Source organism: Acomys russatus, chromosome X (assembly GCF_903995435.1).
Source record: "Acomys russatus chromosome X, mAcoRus1.1, whole genome shotgun sequence".
NCBI lineage: Eukaryota > Metazoa > Chordata > Mammalia > Rodentia > Muridae > Acomys > Acomys russatus.
Genome location: NC_067169.1, coordinates 7784745 through 7799781, shown reverse-complemented (window position 1 = coordinate 7799781; position 15037 = coordinate 7784745). Strand labels below are relative to the sequence as shown.

The 15037-nt window shown below is 46.8% G+C and overlaps 1 protein-coding gene across 1 annotated transcript; it reads right to left on the bottom strand.

Annotated features, from left to right (window-relative positions):
* Positions 1-7163: 7163 nt before the first annotated feature.
* Positions 7164-10136, bottom strand: LOC127184695 (acetylserotonin O-methyltransferase-like). Its single transcript, XM_051141042.1, has 8 exons — positions 10023-10136; positions 9420-9582; positions 9137-9266; positions 8895-8963; positions 8533-8651; positions 8162-8308; positions 7888-8010; positions 7164-7528 (listed from the first exon to the last, which is right to left on the bottom strand). Exons 1-8 carry the CDS (start codon positions 10116-10118, stop codon positions 7164-7166), a joined length of 1212 nt encoding a protein of 403 aa, XP_050996999.1. The 5' UTR covers positions 10119-10136.
* Positions 10137-15037: the final 4901 nt, after the last annotated feature.

Here is a 15037-nt window from a genome sequence, read left to right as displayed (position 1 = left end):
TGGCTACAAAATGATACATTGCTTTGATTAATATGTTATTATTTTAAATATGCTAACACTTCATCATACCCAGAAAGCAACAGTTGAACTTGAAGCAAATTAATGTAAATACAACAGGAGAACAGACTATCTACTTACCTCTTCCAACCCATATTCCTACTGTTTAGCCACATTCTTTTCCTGTCATTTGCTCATAGCTCTATACCAATCTCAACCTTTGCTTTCACATCCTTCCATTACAGCTTCTTCATCTCTTGTTCAAGAACAACATACATGTAGTAAGCAGCTTACTTATGAATTTAATGTACATTTCTAAAAATTGTCTATTGCTATTACCATGTGTATGCGTGTGCATGCTACAATGTGCACATGGAGATCAATAGACAATGTCATAGAGTTGGTTCTCTTTTTCTAACTGTAGATGGTCCAGAGATCAAACTTGGATTCCCAGGCTTGGCAGAAAGCATCCTTTCCCATCTGAACCAGCTCCATGGCCCTGAAGTACCAGTCAGTCTCTCTCTCTCTCTCTCTGTAATTTTATGTGTATGGGTGTATATGCCTGCATGCGTCTGTGCACCACTTGCATCTAATACCTATGAAAGCCAGAAGAGGGTGGTACATCCTCTGGAACTGGAGTTACATACAGTTGTGAGCCACCATATGGGTGCTGGGAATTTAACCCAGGTCTTCTAGATCAGCAGGCTGTTGGCTCTGATTCCTTAATGATTCTACTTTATTAGGGATTTAGTAAAGGCATGTACCTCCCTTACAGCCTGACTACCCTAAATAGGAGGGAAAGGAGATTAAGGAGAACAAGAATGAAATCTTTAGGGTTATCACTTCTGTGGGGCAATTCCCCTGGTGTAATTCTCAGAAGTCTTACAGATCATCTATCTGACAGAAGAAGCCGCATCTTCCGTGGACCAAATGTGGAGGTCTACACTGGGCTTTCTGCCACTGCCAAATCCTCCAACTCCCCGAGCTGTGGGCCAGAACCTCCAGTGTCTCTCTCTTGTTCCCAATGTCCTTCCCCCTCCCTCCTCCCAATTGATGATGCTTTTAGCAATACAATACCCCACCTAGAATCACAGGCCCCTGTCTTTTGTCTTGGGCTGATCCTGCCTCTTTCTCTGAGTCTATCTAAGATCTTTATCAGTTTGTAGAGACAAAGTCTCAGTGGGGTCAAGCATCCCATGACTGTTTTCTCCTTGGGCACAGACTAAGGCAAGGTTATATTCTCTTCACAGCAGGCAGTGCTCTTAAGCAAGCACCAAGCCATCGCTCCAGCCCTCCTGCAGCTTTCTCTACATCAAGCTTTAAAACTAAACTTCAAGCCTTGCAGTGTTGGTACAAGGTTTTTTTTTTTTTCGAGACAGGGTTTCTCTGTGTAGCCTTGGCCATCCTGGACTCACTTTGTAGACCAGGCTGGCCTCGAACTCACAGCGATCCGCCTGCCTCTGCCTCCCAAGTGCTGGGATTAAAGGCGTGCGCCACCATGCCCGGCCGGTACAAGGTTTTAATCCCAGCAGTGAGGAGGTTGGGGCAGGTGGATCTCTGTGAGTTTGAGGCTAGCCTTGTCTATAGAGTGAGTTCCACGACAGGCAGGGTTACACAGAGAAGCCCTGCCTCAAGAAATAATAATTTTTCAGAATATAAAATATAGGTTTCATTGTATTATTCAGTTTTAGATTTTTTCATTATGACTTTTATACATGTATCTATGAGCCTTGTTCATATTTATCACTCCTTTCTTAAACTGTCTCGGTCTTGCTGTTCTCCTTCCTACCTTCAATCAGTTCTGCTTTCATGCCTGCCACATGTGCGTACAGAAAGATAAATCCCACCTGAGAGAAATATGGATTATTTTGTCTCTCTTTCCTGGTACACTGTTATTTCTCATGTTTGTTCTCTTTAAACCGCTTTGCCTGTTTTTTAAAAACTGCATTCTACTTTTATGCCCTATCCATCTACATTCATAGCTGTAAATTATATTAAGGCCAAGCACGTTGGCACATGCTTGTAATCCCAGCACTTGGGAGGCAGAAGCAGGCAGATCTTTGTGAGTTCAAGGCTAGCCAGGTCTACAAAGTGAGTCCAGAACAGCCAAGGCTACAGAGAGAAACCCTGTCTTGAAAAACAAAAACAAACAAACAAAATACTATATTAAAAGTCGTAAAGAATCGTACAACTAATTTCAAAGTGTTCCATAGTGCCTTTAGCAGAAGTCCTTCAGGTCTTCAAAAACTAGTGATTTAACTACCTATAGCTTGTACTAGAGCTTGCTTTTATCTGACTTACAACATCCTGTAGTTCAAATCAATAAATGCATGATTTTTTTAAAGGTGGGAAAAACCTACCAGAAGAATCAGCATCTTCAAATAAATTATGAACTTGATTCAGTACACTATCTACAACATCTTATAAAAGGGAAACTATATGCTGGAAATCTTCAGCCACAGCTGTCTGGAGCTGTCTTTGAACTTCACCCTCTTTGGCACAGAACACTGTGACAATCATGGCATTGGCAGAGCATGGGGAAATAATCCCCATAATGTGGCGCCATCCTTCATCAAGATCCACACTGGCAACCTACAAAGAAATGCCATTAGTTGTGAATATTATTGTCAATATGCCTAAAAGAGCATAGCCTACTAGAAGTCAGAACAATAGCTGTGTATCAGTGGCAGAAGATAATTTACTAGTCCCTGTTTCAACCTATAAGAAAAAGCTTATAGTACCAGGGATATTTGCTATGTGCTTCCCATCTCTGCATCCTTCCAATCGTATTTGTTTTGTTTTAATAGTGAAAAGCAAGAAAACAAGATTTATTCAGGTGGAAAAAACAATAAAGAGATATCCATGCCCAACTTCCTCCAATTCTAGTATATGGCAACTGAAGCAAGCACAGATATATACTCATTACACATTTGTCTAATCTTCCAACCACTCAATTTAAAATGATCGACACTTCCACTTTACAAATGATAGACTGAGGTTGAGGAGAAAGCTACTTGTTCAAGGTCATCTGTTAGTTAAGAAGAGGATAATAGGACCATCTGACTTCAGAACAAATGTACTTAACTGTGAGACAATACAATCACTGACATGATTTAGGTAACACATATCTAGGCAGCAGAGCTTAGACCTAATTCAGATGGCCTGAGTCCCCAACCTTGTCTACCTAGTATAAGCAAGGTTTGTCTTGAAAGACCCCCGAAGGGAGACCCTCACTCAAGCCTCGGGATGGCGCGCACCCAAAGACACACAAACGACCATCTTGCTGTAAACGCACGAGGCAGTTTATTGGTGGAGCTCCGGGTTGATACGTATCTCATGCAGGAGACAGAGGGGTCGACCCAGAAGCCCAGGGGTTTGGGGTTTTTATGGTCAAAGGTTGGGGGGAGTGGGAAGTTTTGGCGCGGCCACACACGATTGGTTGTTTCAAACATTTGAACATCAGCAAATTGCGTAGACAGATCTGGGGTAAGGTCGGACTTAGTCACACGGGAGCAGTCCTTGGTTCCTGTTTTCCTCAGAACCCGAGGGTAGATGTTTATCTGAGCTAACAACACATCTGGTTAAACTCAAACGTGGAACATTGTGTGCGGGCCTCAAGGGGGATTAAGCAAACACCATAAGATTGGATGAGGGATCTTGGCTCATTACTCACTCGATCATGTCCAGTACCTGTTTCTCTCAGAAATTTGTCCTTGTGTATCCTCCCTATCTTTTATGGCCAGCAGGTCCCTGGAACACTCAATAGGTCTTTGTTTCCTAGCTCTGCATTCTTTGTGACTTATCTGGGGCCTTGGGCTAGCAAACCTGCTGACCTGCATCTCAACTACTTGGGCTTATGAGTTAGAGAGCTAATTAAAAATTCTCTCTCTCAGTCTCACATTAGTAATAATGCAATGTAGTGTTCTTTTCACTGGAGCATGTAAATCTTAGGACAAAAGCAAGAATCTTCCTCTGGACTCTTTTACCACAGGATACCAAATAAAGATACTTCCAGAGATTACAAAGGCAAAACAAAGTAAGGAATTTTAAAATAGCCATAATAGCCAGGGGTGGTGCTGCACACCATTTATCCCAGCCCTGGTATTGTAGAGGCAGGCAGATCTCTGTGAATTCAAGGCTAGAATAGTTTACAAAGTGAGTGCCAGGACAGCCAGGACTGCAGAGTAAGACACTCTTTCAAACAAACAAATAAACAAACAAACAAATGAAACAGAAAAGCTATCATTTTAAGGTCAAATCTGGGTATATATGTGTTCATTTTCAGAAGATAGTTCTATGTTCGAGTAATTATTTTTATGCTATTATATTATTTATACATCGTAGTATCTTTTTCTTAAATACATTAAAATTAAAGTATATTACAGAATACTTAATAGTGAAAAATGACACATCATTTCAGTCTCATACAACCATCTCATTTAGCTAACGATCTTTCTCCTATATAAATTCAGGGTCTTTAACTTAATTGAATTCATTGTAAATGCAATTGTACAAATGGTTTCTTCACTAATAATCACCATTTCATTATGCTTCAATGTAAACAATGTAGATATTTTTTTGGCTGTTCTGGCAAGAGATCACATCCAAAGATCTTCTAGGTCTATATGACCGTATTCCAGGAGACAGAGGCAAAAAGATCTGAGTTCAAGACCAACCTGGTATAGAGCAAGTATCAGGTAAAGAGAAGCTTAGATCCTGGTGTACACGCCTTTAATCCCTAATGAAGGTAGAAGGAAGCATTAATGTTTGAAAGTGATATCTAATTGAGTGGTAGAAAAGGTGTCAAATCAGAGAAGATTCGGGGGATATGCCCAACTCTCATGAGAAGAGAGAGGAAAGGGAAGCTACTTTGAGGCAGTTTTTCAGAGAGAGGAAGTAGTTTTACCAGGACAGTAATAGAGAGATGGATTCCAGAGAAAGAACTCAGGTGAACACGGAACAAGCCCGAGAATGAGAAGCCAGAAGATTAGAGCAGATTGCTGAGTTAGTTTGAGGCCAAGCAGAACAATACTGGGTTGACAGAGAAGCCAGATTGTACAAATAAGGTATGAGAGGGGTTTGAGCAAGAACAGCTGAGTTGAACCAGCCAGCCCAGAGCTCAGAAAGAACTATTAAGGGTGAGCTTATTAAGCAGTAAGTCTCAGAGGCTGAAAACATTCTAGGCCTAGGTTAGATTGCGCAGAGGCTAGAAGCTTCCAGGACTAGGCCTAGGTTAGGAGAAGGATGCAGCAAGACTCCCAGACAACAACTGAGCCATGAGAATCAAAGTTACAATTACAAATATTATTTGAAAAGCACCACCAATTTACTGAGATTGTATTAGGTAGATGATCTTTGGGATTTTGTGAAGAAGCTAGTGGACAAGAATCCCTGACATGTGAAGAACACATACCAAATGGAATTCTTCAGCAGTCAGGCACTTACTAGGTTCTGAAAATAGCCTTTAAGTTGACTTACGTTCCTATGGACTTTGCAGCATCTAGTTGTCAGTGGGAAAGACCACAGTGCCACTGAGCATCTTAGAAAAATTCTGATGGGCTTCTGAAAATGTTTGTATCCCATGATCAGCGTGGGCAGGTGACATCATGAGGTGTGTCCAGAAGTCAATCCATGAGTCTTGAGTGTCATATCCATTTTGTATCATGGTCATTTATTTGTCCTCCCATCATGCCCCAGGGGTCGCAGAAGTGGGGAAGGGGGCGGGGCTCTCCCCATGAAGTCACAGCCCCAGGACATCGCCCACAACACCCCATAAAAATACAGACAGACATATAAAAGTATTTTGGGATCTACTATTCAAGCCCCGCCCCTTTCACCCTTGGTCAATGGGTGAGGTCAGGGAGACAGACGATTGACAACATTAGCCATGGCCGCAAGGTGATCAATTAACAGCCCATTTTGCAGCCAAGAGGGGTTTGTGGGGCATGGCTTACAGGGTGGGCAGACTGTTGAGTAGCTAATGCCAATCTGACCCTTGGGCCTGGCAGAGGTGGGCACGGGCAACAGGGGCGGTACTTCCAAGTGAGTGCACAGTACCTGGCTGGCTTTGGTTAGTCCATGTGAGATCAGGCCGGAAGTCCTGCCCTTCGTTCTCACTTAACTATGTCATCACTCCTAAACTTGCCCCACAATACTATCTTGGGTTTTTTTGGTTGTTTGTTTCTACTTTTTTTTTTTCAGCAGGAAACTACATGGAGAGAGTCCCAGAAGTCGCCAGGAATATACAGGAAGAAAACGGAAATGACACTGTTAGTGGGCGGGGCCGGAAGTGGCTGAGAGGGTTTATAATGCCCCTTCCTGCAGCATACTTCTAGTTTGTGGAATTGGCATCATTCAGGAAGTTCATGTCTGATTTATTGGGACTGAGAATTCCCCTGCACTTGCTCAACAGTGAGATGGGGGAGGGGTCACAGTCAAGGTCTCAGTGATGTCAGTGCACATATGCTGGTGTCATACATCATGTATGCTTTGCTAATGATGGCCAATGGGAAAAAGCATGTGAGATTTGCATATGCAAATGCGTGTTCAAGAGCTAACCTGCATATGACAGCAGCCCTAAGTAGCGTAGATATGTGCAATTGGCATATGTAAAGTGCGTCTTGCATATTCCCATCTCATTTGCATACGAGAACCTAACCATCTGGAAAATACATGATCGCTTTGCATATGTGCTTTATCCAGGGCCTTCAGATTTCTTTATGTAAGTTAGCAGGTTCCTAATTCTAGAAAGGCCCAATTTGCGTATTTAAATTAGCACATTCGGCAACTGCTTCACCCATCTCTCTATGCATTTGCAGACGGGGGAGGCCTTTCCCTTAGTGGTCCCAAATGGGTGGCCCTGGGGCATCCTAGTGAGCCAAAAATGCCACAACTCCCTGCTCTGGAAAGGTTGGGCCTGCCTTCTTGTGACTTCAATTCCTGCCAGTGAACCTATCAGCTTCTAATGCAGGTGGGCGGGACTCTGGCCACCAGAAGCTCACTTCCCATGTGTTTTCCCATGTCACTCAGTACCGTGGGCGCTGGGCATTCTGTTGCCATGGACAAGACCGACCTGCAGGGCCAGCGGGTGGGCGAGAGGCAGTGTCGTTGCTGATTACAACACTTCCGGTAGCTAAGTGCCAATTCCTTGTTCTGGAAAGGCGGGTTTATTGAAGCCACTCCTGGGGATGGGGGTGGGGTGGGGGAGGGCGGACGATATCATGTTCATCCATACCAATATGTGTGATGTCAATTTCTGTCCCCTCTCCGGCAGGATGCATGTTGTTGGTGTGTGATGTCACTTCCATGCGAGCATGGTCACATAGGGCCCCCACCCGCCCCCTCCCTCCATCCCCACACCTGTCGCCCGGAAGTGTGGAAAACCCAGCAGCGGCGGCCATGGCGCGGTACTGGGCCTGAGTGCGCTCGCGCCCCCTGGTCTGCACAGTCATATTGAGAGACAGCAGCAGTGTGGGGAGTGGTCCGCGGGCATCCTCAGCCAGAGTGGCCTCCACCAGCAGCACTGCGGACCCTGCGGGGGGGTGGGGGGGTGGGAGATACGTGGCCTGTGATCCCATGGTGATTCCTAGGAAAGGACCTTGAACCCCATGACCAGGCCAAGACCACATGACCATCAGAAGCCAGTGTGACCTCTCAAGCCTACCCTGTGATTCTACAAAGCCCTCCTGACCCTCCCCAGTCGCCATTTCACACAGCCCCTCTGCCATTGTGATCTGATGACCCCACTGTGACCCTCATGACCCCTATGATCCACAATGGGACCCTACAGTCCCCCAGTCAGCTACAGGATCTGTGACCGGAAGTGACCCCCCCATCACACCCCATGACCCAACTTGACTTGGTGTGACCTCTTTGACCTGTGACCCTCACCTGGCCCACCCGCCAAGCACACTCGACCCAGAAGCTCTATGCAGGCCTCATCTGTCCAGTCATGCAGGATACGCGCCAGGATGTATAGGTGGGCACAAGGGAGGCGGCACCGGAAGAAGTCACCTGCGGGGGCGGGACATCGTGGGAGGGTGGGGGGGAGAAGGGCACGCCCATACCCCCAGGTAATCCTTTCATACATTGGGTCTTGTGCATGCTATACCTCAGTTTACCCCCTCCCTAGCCATGCCCTCTCCCCCAGCCCTGGAGGTCCCACCTCCGCAGAATTGGATGCTAGGCCTTGACCCCGTGGGGGACAGGAAGTGAGTCTGCGCCGCAGCCACCACCTCTGGTGTGTCGAACACAGTGATGTTGCTGTCAGGATAGATGCGGGCGAACTCCCGGGCCAGTGCTCCTGATCCTCCTGTGTAAGGCAGTGGGGCTGAGCAAGTGATGTCACTTCCTGTCCCAGCTCCAGGGGGATGGTCCCACCCACAAATTGTCCCGTATGGGGCTGTATGATCTCTCCCATGTCAGGATGCAGACAGACACAGGGTCCGTCCAGGGGTGGTAGCACTTCCGGTTTCTAGTCTGGTACCGTCTACCCAGAGAGGCATCTGTTGGAAGTGGGGATGGGCAGGGCCTCACCGCCGACATCGCAGATGACCCGGAAGTTGGAGAGGTCAAAGGCCGTGAGGGCCCGCGCTCCGCAGATGCTCCAGGTCTCCTGCAGGGCACGCATGAACAGCAGCCTCTCTGCCTCAGACCTGTGGTAGGATGTTGAGGATGGGTGTGGGGGGCTGCAGGGCAGCCAGGTAGTGGGTGGGCCAACTAGAAGTGAAGTGGCATCTGGCCTCTGAGTGTGGGCGGGGATTGTGGGAGTGGGCAGCAACAAGCCTGCAGACAGAAAGCAACCCTCCCACCCTAACCTCTCCATCAGGTCACTTCTGGTCCCAGAGGAGGAGGCAAGTAGTGCTTAGTCTTTGGTCACTCCAGTTGGCCCCACCCACCTGTAGATGGCCTCGAATGGCTCCTCGGTGGCCACGCCCACAGCGCTCTCGTACTGGCTCCGTCCTTCCCTACGTGTACGGGGGGAGGGGTGCAGTTTGAGTCATGTGATTGCTCTTCTCTACAATATCGCTCTGTCGCACCTCTATGTACCCACTCTGACCACACCATTGTGCATAGGGCAATTAGTTTCAGCTCCTGGCCCACCCGCGGTGCATCATGGGTCCCTGCACCTTGCCTTCACCTCACAGCCCGAGCCAGCTGACCCCAACAGTGGTAGGTCGTCCCAGCCAGGTACAGCATCATGTGGCGCTGAGACCGGGGGCTGCCTGTGACCAGTAGCGAGGAAGCAATGCGGGTGTTGCTGTAGGCACCTGGGGACGGGAGTGGCAGGGTCTGTGAACCATGGTGATGTCACGTGGTCACCCTGGCGTGGGAGCTGCAGTTCACTCATGTTACCCTGGGAATGGGGCTTATGAATCACTTTGACGTCACTCCTGGCCTCACCCTCCCCAGGCCCTGTTTACCAGCTGCGTCTGCCTGCAGCAGCCCCAGAGCTGTGCATGTGTCCAGCAGCAGCCGGGTCGCTTCAGGACTCGAACCTACAACCCGGGCGACGGTTCCTGCATCTGCACCACATGGGCCTGCCACAGCATCGAAAACGCCCAGCTCACAGGCTGCGAACACGACCTGGGGGTGGGGGTTCAGAATCGGGCCTGAGCGCTAGCACCCGGGGGACACCAGCACCCTACAGGCACTCCGAGGACTCAGCAACCAGCACTTGGAGTACTGAACATAGCGTGCTACCCATTGACTCATAAATACCCTGAGTACTGGGCACCCACTACTCTATTGGTCACCCAGCTAGCCCCCTACTGACCACCTAGCACTCTAAGTACTGAGCACCCAACACTGTCTTCACTCTTCCACCAGCACTCTTAAGTAATGAGCTACCCACACAGTACTGAGCACCCAGCACCCTATTGAGCTGTGTCAATACTTAGTCACAGGCACTCTAAGGGTTGAACAGACAGCAACCTATTGAGCACACAGCACCCTGAGTACCGAGTAAAGACCACTCTCAGTATTGAGCACTCATCACCCGAAGAACCTAGTACCAACAGCCCCACCTGTGAGATCATGAATCCATGGGCGTATTCCATGAGCACCCGGAAGTCTCGGTCCTCCATGCTCTCCTCCCCTGCAGCCATCTTGCTGCATAGCATTCTGGTCCAGGGAGCGGGATCAGCTGGGAACATAAACCCCTGTAAGCCTATGATGAAGTCACCAAGCTCATCCGGATTAGGCCAGCTCAGAATCAGATTTGAGTGTGACCCCAGGTCACACGGCCCCAGCCACCCATGATGACGACAAAGACGGACACTCCCACCGGGTCACAGATCAGGCATTTATTTCGTGCGGATTCTCACTAGGTCAGGGCATTTCTGGTTGGGGGTACTTCTGATTCGGCTCCTTCCAGGAACCCTCAGTACTTCTGCCACGCTGCCCAGAGGCACTGGGGGGGGGGGCAGAGTCAGCTTCCGGCCCTGCCCTTGCACACTGTCCAGGCTCACCCATGTTGTTAGTTCCCCGCTGAGCCTGTGAGAGGGTGGCTGTTTCCGGAAGCCCCGCCCCTTCTGCACGCCAGCTGTGACGTCACCTCCACCTGGTCCAGCAGCAGCTTCCGCTCTGGGATCCAGCCCTGCAGCTGGATCCTCCTGTTTGGCCCACAGCTACTCCTGTGCTGCTCAAGTTCACGCTGAAGCTAATCCTGGTGCTGAAGCTTCTCCTGCCTGCCACTGGGCCACGTGCTGCCTCCTGTTGTGGGGCCAGAAGTGTAAGGGCCCCTCCCAACAACGTGATGTCGCCACCGTGGCCTCGCCCCTCACCACTCCTCTGCCTGCTGCTCTAGCTGCTGCTTTGGGATTCACCTGTCACTTTGTTGCTTTGTAGAGTTGTAGGACACCTGGAGGGAGTGGACCCAGAAGTGACGTCACGGACCCGGCCGATTGGTCCCAGGGATGTCACCTGCCCATGAGGATGATGTCACTCCCAGTCTCCTATGATGTCACCTCACACCTCAGTGTGGCCCAGCACTAATGCTGGTTTCCTCTGTGTCCCCAGTAGGCCAGCAAAGTCGGTGTTTTTACAAAATATATTCAATATATACCACAAAGAAAAACTTCCACTGAAGTCATACCATGTATAGTACTTTTTCAAATTCAGGTTATCTATTTTTTTTTTTAATCTTTACCTTTCGGTGGATTGTTAATTTGCAATTCTCATCAAATGTCAAATTTAAGATTCAGATTAAATGAATTTTATTTGATAACTGAAATAATCCTCAATATCCTAAGTAAATATAATTGTGCCTAAAGTCACCACTCCCACTCTGAACTATTTCAAAGTCCATTATACACCATGATTTCTAAATAGTAACATATAATGAGCTCAGAGAGGTGGCCAGTCTAGACCTAGACTGCTTGATCTCGGCCAGGTGGAGCTACTGCAGATTGTCTAGGCAGCAGGAAAAAGAAAAACAAGCTTATCAGGAAAGCCTGGGCTCTGCAGGGGCCCCCTCGGGATCGCAAGTGCTATCTCTTACTCCAATAATGGGTCTGGAGTTGTGGAAATGAGACACCAAAGACACCCTGTGAGCAACAATTTTATTTGTTAGACAAAAATAATAAAAGTATAACTGGCAGCCGGGGCCTCAATTTCAATAACCGAATTAGAAACTGCATCCCACGGCAAGCTCGTTAACAGTCTTTTAAAAGCAAAATTCATTAGTAGAATAGTATGCACAGAAAGAAGAGGCCAGTCTTATCTGGCAAGTGGACTCATAACATTTAACAAGGTGGAGAGGCAGCAGGGTATGATAGGGACTACAAAGTTAGGAATGTGTGGAGTCAGCAACTTGGACTGGGCCCATCTGTCTGCCCTTGACACAATAGATGGGGGTCCTTTGGTTCTGGTGGTTTTTCCAGAACTGAAGGGCTGTGTGTTAGGCCTAAGATGGAGTCTGGGTTATTAGTCCTTTTAGTCTTTAAAGGAACATAGTCAGATAAAGGTAAAATCGTTTTCTTCTGTTAATCAGAACTGTAGTTACTATGAATAACGAACAGGAAGATGATATAGGGAGAAAGAGCATTGCGTGATTATCAGGAAAATATGAAATTGCTATATCGCAATAACTTATCTTCTTAGTGTTCTACATCATCCTAGAAAAAACTATATTCTACACAGAATTAGATATTATATTTAAGGCTAATGTCAAAAATGTAATGTTGTCCATCTCATTCTCATGGAGGGAAGGACAATTATATTAGTCTTGGGCCAAAACTACAGTGTAAAGTCAATTACATCTGTAACTGAAAAAGAATCTTTTGCCAAAGTCCAGCATTGGTACTCATCAGGGTTTTTTTTTTCTGAGGAGGACACAGGCTTAGTGGTGAAAAACTCTCAGGAGCACCATCATTTATGGCAGGCAATCAGAAGAAGAGCAGTAATTTGAGCTGAGGTGCTTCAGAGATTGGATACCTCACTGGCTGAGCTGTTCAAGCTCTGAGAGGTTTCTGTAGCCAGCATACTTTTCAGGTTAATGTATTCTATTGTTTAACAGCAACAGAGTGGCCAAAGGCTCCTGGTTTGTTTTTTCAGAGACTTCTACAACAGAGGTTATAGCCAGCTATAGGCTTTTGCTGAACTGAAAAGCTTTAAAGTGCTTCCTATTCCTTCTTGGAGCTGCCTGCTTTCATCAACTAGGCTTCTAGCTGAGAGAAGAAAGGGTTTGTATAAAGAGATCTCGGCCCATATTTTTAAAGAGGCTGGCTCCTGTTGGGGACAGTAGGCCATATGGCCAATGGTCGTCCATCTTGTCAGAACCTGCACCTTTAGGCTTCCATTTCTCCAGCAGTCTGTCATGTAGCAGAAACCAGCTGACCCTGTCATGGTTCGGCAGTTAGACTAAAGATAAGATTAAGATGGAGCCACCCTGTTGTGGTTTATTGTGAGGCACGGTTATTCTAAGACCCCTGAGCTCATAGTAAGAGCTACTCCTTTCTGGCTATAAACTAGCTTTTCCAGTAAGACTACTGGTAAAATCATATTAAAGGCCAGCTGCTCACGAGCAGCACTTCCTGGTACTTTTTCCTGACTAACCAGATCTTTTACAACTTCCCTCTCTCTCTGATTATAGCAGCTGTAAAGGTAGACACCTGATGGAGCATTCCAGAGTTAGGTATTCACAGCCACCCTCGCTTACACAAATACCCATGCCTCTGTGCCTATATAAACCCTGTGAAATTTTTCAATAAACGGGGCTTGATCAGAATCCAGACTTGCCATCATTTTTTCATGTCTTGTGTTCTGTCCTTCATACAGGTTGATTCTCCTCCCGAGCTTTAGTCGAATCCCTGCAGGCCCAGGCAGGCTCCAGCTGCAATTTTCTGGAAGTAAAGACCCTATTTGCAGAGACCAAAAAGACACTCTGGATGTTTTATCATATGTACCCGGTCAGCAGAGCACTTTCGGTCTTTGCAGTCAGTCTCAGTGCAGCAGTACTGGTACCCAAATCCTCTCATTCCTTGTGAGATTTTGTTTTGTTTTGTTTTCTCAAGACAGGGTTTCTCTGTGCATCAGTGGCAGACCTGGAACATGCTCTGTAGATCAGGCTGGCCTAGAACTCACAGACATATTCCTACCTCTGCCTCGCAAGTGCTAGGACTTTGGGAGGATGTAAAAGTCGATTATCTCTACTGCGAAAAGTTCTGGATTCTCCTTTCTCAGAAGCTGGTTTAATCAAAGCTTATTGCCCAGGGCTAGGAAATGAGACTGTAGCGGCTGCCAACTGGGAGAGGCTGGAATTTTCTCTCTTAGCACTGTCACCAAAGCAGTCTTGAGATGCTGAGCAAGTAGCTTCACAGAGAGAAGTTGCCTCTCCCCAAGACCAGTTCCAGGAATGGTGAAGAGGAGAGAGGAGGCGAGGATTGAACAGGTGGTGAATGGCTGGCTAAGGGAAAACAACCATTGGTTGAACAACTAGCTAGAGGAACCAGTTGTTGAGGAGAGGTTGAGGAATGGGGGGAAAAGAAATACTCAGAGACTTAGACATATGCTGTACAAGCTGCAGGTCTTAAAGCCCAGGAGAACTTTTCTTCCAGCTCTCTGTTTGTCTCTCCCTCTTGCTTGCTGTCTTTCTATTTAATTATCTCTCTTCTTGTTTTCTGTTACCCATGTTTCTATCTCTTTGCTTGCTGTTACCCATATTCCGAATTTTCTTCTTGCTGGCTGTTAGCCATCTCACTTGCGGTTCCTCATCTATCCATCTCTCTTGCTGTTCCCAATCTATCCATCCTTCTTGCTGTTCCCTGTCTATACATCTCTCTTACTGTTCCTCATCTCACTCTAGCTTACTCTCTCTCTCTCTCTCTTTTTGGTTTTTCGAGACAGGGTTTCTCTGTGTAGCCTTGGCCATCCTGGACTCACTTTGTAGACCAGGCTGGCCTCGAACTCACAGCGATCCGCCTGCCTCTGCCTCCCAAGTGCTGGGATTAAAGGCGTGCGCCACCACGCCCGGCTCTAGCTTACTCTCTCATGTCTGTTACTTGCTTTACACCTTCTCCTTGGGCCAACCTCAGTATTTTATTGAACTGAAATTCATTTTTTTCATTACAGATTACATCTTTAACTTTTTTTTCATTTTTTACAATTACTAGGGCAATAATAAAATCAACAGAGTAACAAGGAAATACAAAAAAAGGTTGTAACCTACAAGAAAACATACAACAAAAATCAATCAATTCAAGCAGGTCAGCATGACCTGATCATTATTTTTTAAACAATACATGGGAAAGATTAATCATAAATTTTCCCAGGTTAAAGCCTGGTCATAGCAACATAGCTTGAGAAAAATATTCTCTAAAGAAAAAAACTTGACCTACTTCCAGTCCCAGACCAACAGGTGTGCTATTCCAAGCCTAGGCTAAGTGCCTAGGGGTCCTTTATTGTGAAGTATCTGTAAAGCATGAAGTTCCAAGCCCACCTTCTATTGCTCTCAAAGCAGAGTCTAAAGAAATGTTTCTACAGGTAACAGTATCTAGCCAGGCACTGTTATGTCAAGGTCTTAACTTTCCTTCATGCAGCT

Excerpts from the sequence above, each read along its gene's own strand:
- LOC127184695 (XM_051141042.1), bottom strand. The coding sequence starts at position 10,118 with ATGCTATGCAGCAAGATGGCTGCAGGGGAGGAGAGCATGGAGGACCGA. Across the intron at positions 9,583-10,022 it reads ATGGATTCATGATCTCACAG|GTCGTGTTCGCAGCCTGTGA; the intron begins GTGGGGCTGTTG and ends CCCCACCCCCAG. Across the intron at positions 7,529-7,887 it reads GTGCTTGGCGGGTGGGCCAG|GGTCCGCAGTGCTGCTGGTG; the intron begins GTGAGGGTCACA and ends ACCCCCCCGCAG.